Below are 7,770 nucleotides of genomic sequence, written 5' to 3'. Positions count from 1 at the left end.
CTGCAGATGAAGTTTTGCCCCATCCACATGCTTTCTGTAAGAATCATACAAGCCAAGAACATCAAATCAAGAGACTTGTGTGAGTTGTGGTTTTATTGTGTTTTCAGTCACCTCCAGAGTTTACACAATGAACAATGTTCCTAAGTTCTGAAGGTACACAAGCAACGCGCATAAAGCAAAGCAACAGAAGTACTAATGCCAGGGCTATAATTAGATCAAATGCCTGAGGTATCATTAGATTGGAGGACATATCTTGTGGCATTTCAGGGAACTGGTAAAAATCAAGACTCCCAGATGAATTTTTTGGGCCAATAAGGGAAGGTAGACCTTGTGGGGGCACTGCAATCTGTAAATCTGCTTGGAGTTGTTTGTTTTTGGTGGTTGTAATGGGTATAAATCCTATCATGAACTGGAATTTTGCCACACTGGCCACATATTTAGGAACCTTTTACTGAAATGTATCAATTATACATGATAATCAAAGGTAAATCAGAGAATTTAAAAAATACCGTATCATTCAGGGTTCTTACTGTCCTCAGATGACCAGTCATGTTAGATATTGATAGTTTCTAGTTAAGGAGGGCCTCTGCAGGTCGAGCTCTAAGCAGATGCTGAACATGCGGGCAAACCAGACTTTTCTGTGTACTTTTGTATTCAACCTTCTTTGACTCATTGTCTCACCCTCACAGCCTCCCATGGCTCCTTTTCAAGGCGTACTATGGACCAGCCCTTCAGTTGCCATTTTTGCAGAGGTCTCCCATGAGTTCCTCAGTCGGGACAGAGACCTTGAGCTGCCTTTTCTCACACTCTTGAAACCTCTGGTCTGTGTATTCCTCGAGTGAAAAATGACATGTTTAGCCAAAAAAAGCATCACTTTGCAGTGAGTTACTTGAGTCACAGCTGAGACTGTTTGCATCTCGCCGTGCAGGGCCAAGCACAACCTTGGCCGTGCCTGGGTGCAAGGGAGACCAGAGGGAGCGAGTCCCACGCTGGTTGAGTAACTGCCTGCTGAAGGGCTTCCTGTACTCCTGTGGCAAATATCACATAACGACATCCAGAGGTAGACACTGGAAAGGTGTTAGTGTGACGAGGCCTGTATTTCTGAGTTTCAATGATCTCTTCTATCTACTCTATTGAAGGGACAGTTCCACTTTCCTGCCAAAACCTTGCGGGGCAATGTTATTCACTGCTTGATACCAGTCTGAAGTATTTAGGCATCTCGGGCTGCAGTGGAAATCTTCAGTCAAGTCCAGACTCCAGCTCTGAAAGACATCACCTTGGAGATTTCCGTTGCCAAGCTTCACAAAGTAAATGCACTTTCCCACCCTGGCTCTTCCCAAAGGATGGCTGCTCAAGGCACTGACTGCACTAACCATAAGGAGTAGATGTAGGCTGGAAGCGAGATGAAGATTTCCGATTTGGTCGTGCCCTCATGTTCTGGGGCCTACACCAGCCTTTAGCTGCAACAGATCTTCTCTAGCACCTAACCCTTCTAGACAGCCGTGATATCCCCTCCGCATGTTTGTGTTGCTAGACTGAGCAAGCCAGTCTCCTCTGATCTTCTCTGTAATAGGTGTTCTCCTTTCCTGTAATCATCCTAACAGCTCTTTTTGGAACTGGCTCTAGTTTCAGTTAAACTTTTTTAACATCATTGACTGGAATTGCAGGGACTGTGCCCAATAAATGGTCAGTGGGGTCTTTTATACCTCTTTCTCTTCATGTGGGAAACACGGCTCTTTGTGTACTTCATGTGTGCATGTGTACATTTGCGATTAGTAGTTACCCAGGAATTAGATGGTTTTTCTTGGTTCCTTCCAAATGATGGTCTCTTTACTTATTTTTAAAAAAGCAGTAATATTTATTAGTCTTCAGGATCATGGCCTTGTCCTGCTTTTAATCTATAACATTGGCATCAGGTTTTTAATTTTTCTCTACTGCAGTGACTGCATCAGACTGCTACGTGCGCTTGTGGCTGCCATCTGCTTCAAACGTAAAGCTTCAGACCAAAACCATCAAGAATTCTGACAACCCTGTCTGGAATGAGACTTTCTACTTTAGGATCCAGAGGGAAGTTGAGGTAGTAAAAAAATAGAAATGTCACCATTTGCGATTGTTGGGAATCCTCAGTTGACACCCTGTCGATCAACTGTGCTAATTAACTTAAGAAAATGCTTGTGTAACAGAACCGACTGGTTAACACAAAACAGTAGACATATGCAGCAGTGTTCCCCTCAGCTAGTTATAGACATCGGTGATATTAATGCCTACATGTGAGCTAGTCCAGATTCCCTTTGTTGTCACCTGAGAGAAATAAGTACTGGCTGTAGCATGCTTCATCTGGACTATTTTAGATGGTTAATTTGGAAAGAGCTTTCCCTCCACTGGTTGTAAGGGAAGGGTAGAGGAGTTCCTGTGGTGTAGACAGCAAATTTAATCCTACCCTAAGCTATGTAGTTAAGAGAACTGGGGATGAAGAAACTGAGTGTGTTCCTTGGGCGGGTTATCAGTGCGATGCAGAGCACTGACACCTTTTCTGTCTCAGGGTAGTGGAAGCTCTCTGTTGTAGGTAGCTGTCTTCTATTTCATGATAAGTTTCCCAAGGTTGGGTTTAATGATGGTGTTCCACATAAGCAGACTCCTGAAGGAAAGCACACATTTCTTTACTCTTACCACTGTGTTAGTCAACAGCTGCAAAAGTCTATAACGACTTTTTTGTTTCTGTGTAACAGAAGCTCAATAAGAGTTCTTATTTATTTTCTTTTACTACCAGAACATTTTAGAACTGGCAGTGTGTGATGAAGATCCACTCACCAAAGATGACATGCAGTTCACAGTTCTTTTTAATGTTGCTAGAATCAGACCTGGGGAGACACTCCGTGAGACATTTGCTTTGAAATCAGAGGTAAGAAAACAGAGGGAGAGATTGGCAAGACCTCATTGTCCACATTGGCTTCCATATTAAGTGGGGTTTGGGTCTACATAAACACATATCCTTATATGTCATTATCAATATCTCATCCAAACAGATATCATTGTGCTGGATTTTTGTGACTTCATTGATCTCTTTTCACAGATTCAGAAATTGAAGCAGCTTCTCTCTCATGCCCATCCTTTCCATGGAGGCAAAATATGTTAACAGGGAGCATCTGTACATAGTCATTTTTATCTTTTATAATGCAAATAAATAACTTCCTTGCCTTTCGCTTTATGCACTTTTGCCGTGCTTAGAGGACATTTCCTCTTAAATGGCAACTTTTTATTGAAAACATGAAGACAACCACTCGCCACTTGAATTAAGTGATTCTTTCAGGCTTCTCCTGTGGGTGCTCATGCTGCATTTCCTTCTAGGTGATTCAGATTTCTCTAGCCCATAGTAAAGGGATGCCTGTTCTGCTAACGTCTTTGGTATTGTGTTAAGGAGCCCATGAAAGAGAGTTGTCCAGAGAACGAAGCTGGGATAGGTCTGTGGCAACTCCTGGGCTTGTCTGAGCTGTGGCTACAGGCTCATTGCAGGAAGGAGACAGTCCATACCCAAAAGAACAGCTACTTCCCAAATGCTGAAAGCTGGATCTTCCCTGGGACTCTGCACTTCTCAGCCAGTGAGTGAGTCACTGGGAAATATAATCTTTCAACAGCTACCTTGGTCCAGAGTATTCTTGCCCATTCCATCTCTTCTGGATTCAGTGTGAGTGTACTTTAAATGGTTTGTACATGGAAATGACACTGGCGTTAGTCACATTTGTTGCTGCGCTTCAATGCCTTACCTGTGCACACCATCTTTGCAGAAAGCCATTATATTTCTGTTTCATTCAAGCTTCCCTCTCTGATTGTATCTTTGGAAATATGTATAATTCTACATATCCCACAACGGGAGAATATTAATCTTATGTGCCTTTCATAAGCCTGTGGTTTCCATTGCAATCTCAGCATTGGAAAGAGGTAACACTCAGCTTTTTTGGTAACATTAGCAGAAGAGATGTCAGCCATGGAAGTGCTTTTTCAGGTGTGTCTATACTGCCAAATTCTTGCAGCCTCCAATAATCCATATTTATTTTACCCTTTTCTTTTTAGAAAGAGAGGTGCATTAAGAAATGGGAAAGTTTGGAAGTAGAATTCTGGATGGAAAGAATGTGAGTAAAATTCCAAAGCTGAAAGGTATATATCTGCCAGGGAGTAATAATATCTCAGGGAAAGGGGAACTTCTTCCAGCTCTCCCTCCCAGCAGTGAGCTGAAATTACAGTTTCAAACTTTTTTTTTACCTTAATTTTCCCAGCTAATTCTGGCTTTCAATGTTTTTCATACAAATCTTACCTTCTGTTCAACATGCGTATCCTGATTGTGGAAATGTAGTAACATTGGCACAATGTGATAACTTGTACACCAGCTGCGTGTCAAAGTTAACAGTGGTGCTCTTCAAGTTGTTAATGTTAATTGAACAATGCCTAGAACACTGGAGTGTTTCTAAAAGACTGGAAAACTTGTCTTGTGTTATTATCACGATATATACATAGAGTTATGTAGACAATATTAAAAAAGCCACTCATTTGGCAATAGTTTAGTTAAACTGAAAAAACATGCAATCAACAAATAATAAAATTAAGACCATCCCCCTCAAAGTGATAATCAACATTGTCTGGAGGAGAACAAATCCCATAAAATAAACTTTATCTCTCATCTGGCATTTCTGAGCTTAGCATTACCAAAAAAAGGAATATAGTCCAGTCAAAACTGACTAACTGCATGATTAGAAGAAAGAACTGTAAATAAGGCTTCTTGTTCTTAAACATGGAAAAGCTGCAGAAGAAAATCGTTGGTGTTCTTGGTTGATTTCTCCCACAGTGAAAGTCAAGAAAATCTATTTAATTTATCTGTGAGAGATACCTTAAGAGATGGTATAAGCATCTCCTGCAAATGTGGAAGCAGTCGCAGCCAGATATATAAAAAGGACAGAATGAAATGCAGTACTTGGATACAGATTAAGTAGATTCAGACTAGAAATAAGAGGAATATCTTTTAACGTTCAAGTTACAAGGCATGTGGTGGATTCTCCATCTTAATTATTTACATTTAAGTACATTCTACAGCTGAAATAGAAGTTTTAAGGCTGGAAGTGGTGCTTGGTGAAATACCCTGGACTTTAAGAAAGTGAAAGATTACATACTACATCACTTTGATGTTCCCTTCAGATATGTGAAAGCACTTAACGATTGTGTGTAACAGTGATGTTAGAGTATTGGCCTTAATGAGAGATGCTGTTAGTAGACTCTCTAGGTTACTCATAGTATTAAATACCTACATCCATTCGATGACAGTCCTAGGTCTTACAAGGTAAAAATGTCTGGGACAAAGAGTTTTTATTACTTACCTCTGTGTTTTCCAGTCATACATATAGCACAATGGGAGCTAATTCTTATTTGCTGTTCATTTATGATCGGTTGTAAATTATAATCTGGAACAGTCAGAAATGTCTTTCCTAATAAGTATTTGCAGAATACATTAATAGTAGTCTTTGCTTTCTCCAAGTCATATGGTCATTTGTTAATAGCAGGACGTGATTCCACATAGACCAATATGTCTTTGTTCTGCTGTATCTTAGCATATAGTTGTAAGCATTGGTATTTTTATGGGCTCTCCTGCCTTTCTTCTTGTTTGGCTACTATATTTTGGTTCAGGTGATCATGTATTACGCCTTTTAGAAAACAAATTGTGATACTAACATAACTATATTTAATTTTAAGTAGGAAAGGTCATAAAACTACTATTTTTTAAAAATACCAGATACTCACACAGATTTTGTTTGTTTTCTGATTCTCTTTTTTCAGTCCTGGCCCTCCAGAGCATGTCATTACCAATGATGTCTTAGTGGTAAGGTTCACATGTGAATTCAGCTTGGAGTGACTTTTCCTTCATTTTGATTGTCTCCTCTTCCCCCCAACCATCTGACATTTTATAAAGAGAACAGAAGCTACCACGATAGATAAGAGTATAGCGTGCATTATAAAGTGAAAGATGTGGGATGATTCCCATTTGTTATGTTGCCCCCTCCATGCAGAAATAGAAGCTGTGTTTCTTGAAGTCCTCAGGTATTACGGATGTCAATATTTTGCCCAGCTGTGGTTTGTTAATGTTGCAGAACCCCGTACTTGATGTTCAAAGTGAAAACTGCTTGTGTTTCATGCGATACAGTATGGCACTTGGCAGGAAAAACAAAGGTTATAAAAGGGGTGAGTCTGTAGAAGGCAATAGTAAGTATTCAGTGTCCTTATGACTGGAGGGTTATCTAGTGTAACAGCCTTTTGGGAAATGAGTTTTTTAATAAAGAGTTATTTTAGTCGTTGAAACATAGAGTCCTCCTTCGCTATTAGTCAGCATGTGGTACATTACCTATCTCCTTGGGCTGGCCCAGCAGCTAAGGAGTACAAAGTACTTCATGCCAACCACTCCAAGCCTGTGCATGATTTCCAGATGCTAGCCTTTAATACCCCTGAGGCGAAGTAACACATATTGTGTTCTTTCCCCCTCATTTTCTGTGTGAGGCATAAGAGCTGTAATGATTGGCATGCATTGTTCCTGAAATGGCTTGGAAAGCTGTCCTGGCATGACTTATTAAAGGTGAACTGAAATGACTCAGATGGAGGGTAGGGTGGAATAAATCCAATGATCTCCCTACATCAGGACCAGCAGAAGATGCCTTGTAGACTAATCACTGCCACAATACACAGAAACTCATCATCAGGTGTTGTCCCCCACCCTTCCTAAATAATTATCAGATATATGTGTAGCTGTTTTGGCAACAGTGTGTTGTACAGAGTTTTCTGGTTTTGGAATAATTTGAATGGGTATAACAACCTCTGACAATGTGCCCCTGTATGGACAAGCTAGTTCTGAGGCAGCGTAACTGGGCTACTGTCCTGGGATAATGAGCTCTGAATTTACTCTTGTGCAGCTGGATTGCTTCCAGCACTGAGACCAGTTTAGTTGGCTCTGTATTATACGTACTTGTTGTCTGCATGATGTTTCATTATTTACTGCAGATGTGGCATTTGCTATCTTCACACTTCTCCACTCCGGTCTTTTACAGGCCCGTGAGGTTTGCTGCTTGGAAGCGCAAGTGGACATTAATGAAAGCAGGAAATATTTGCAAGGTATGCCAATTTCTCTGTGAAGCAAGGACATGACCAAATCAACCCTGTCATAGTCATTCAGACCCAGATGAAGGCACTTTAGGATACAGAGGCAACTAAGAATGTTCTAAAGACAATAAAATGTAACGCAATTGAAAGTCCCTGAACTGCCTTCATTGTAATGCCGATCTCTGTGTCTTTTCCCTGAAGCTATCAAGTTTGGACACAGTAAACTTGGCTGGTGGAAGTATGAGAGGGTGCTGACAATGAGAGCACTCCAAGCTATGGGGTAAAGGCAGGACTACCAGTTCCTGTGCTGTAGGAGACTTGCCAGTGTGGCAGCTTACAGAGGAATTATCACAGAGAATGACTCCAGCAGAAAGTTTGCCAACTTCGTTAGCTATTTTGCCTGAACAGCAGTATTTTCTAAACAAATCTGTTTTCACTAGAGGGTAAAAATCTCGTGCTTACGGTGCCTGCGTCTCATGAGGGAACACAGAAGACTACAGAGGACACAGATACTTTCTACTTCCATTGCGTGAAGGCCTGGGAGCCAGTTCTAAAAGTCAGGCTGCAGGTAATGGGCACTATACAATATCACTGTTCATACTGCTTGCTTATTTCCAAAATTCTTGTTTTGTTTGT

At 40.8% G+C, this 7,770-nt stretch overlaps 1 protein-coding gene across 12 annotated transcripts in view; it reads left to right on the top strand.

Annotated features, from left to right (window-relative positions):
- LOC128908283 (acyl-coenzyme A thioesterase 1-like) overlaps positions 1 to 7,770 on the top strand; it is a 70,822-nt gene that overhangs the window by 42,205 nt on the left and 20,847 nt on the right. For 5 of the 12 annotated variants that reach the window (XR_008465895.1, XM_054198149.1, XM_054198148.1 and 2 more), the window contains 8 exons: positions 7 to 79; positions 1,140 to 1,307; positions 1,941 to 2,077; positions 2,771 to 2,902; positions 4,072 to 4,130; positions 5,824 to 5,866; positions 7,083 to 7,146; positions 7,575 to 7,702. Coding sequence is in view for 9 of the 12 variants with exons in the window: in XM_054198149.1 (XP_054054124.1) it covers positions 7 to 79; positions 1,140 to 1,307; positions 1,941 to 2,077; positions 2,771 to 2,902; positions 4,072 to 4,130; positions 5,824 to 5,866; positions 7,083 to 7,146; positions 7,575 to 7,702 (804 nt within the window). In the remaining 3 variants the exon portion in view is untranslated. Of the gene's footprint in view, positions 1 to 6; positions 1,089 to 1,139; positions 1,308 to 1,940; positions 2,078 to 2,770; positions 6,226 to 7,082; positions 7,147 to 7,574; positions 7,703 to 7,770 lie in introns of those variants that run through there. The other 7 variants (XM_054198152.1, XM_054198153.1, XM_054198151.1 and 4 more) reach the window with 4 other exon arrangements.

This window comes from Rissa tridactyla, chromosome 4, assembly GCF_028500815.1.
Source record: "Rissa tridactyla isolate bRisTri1 chromosome 4, bRisTri1.patW.cur.20221130, whole genome shotgun sequence".
NCBI classification, from domain to species: Eukaryota; Metazoa; Chordata; class Aves; order Charadriiformes; family Laridae; genus Rissa; species Rissa tridactyla.
The sequence above is the reverse complement of the archived record's forward strand: the minus strand, read 5'-3'. Positions and strand labels throughout refer to the sequence as shown.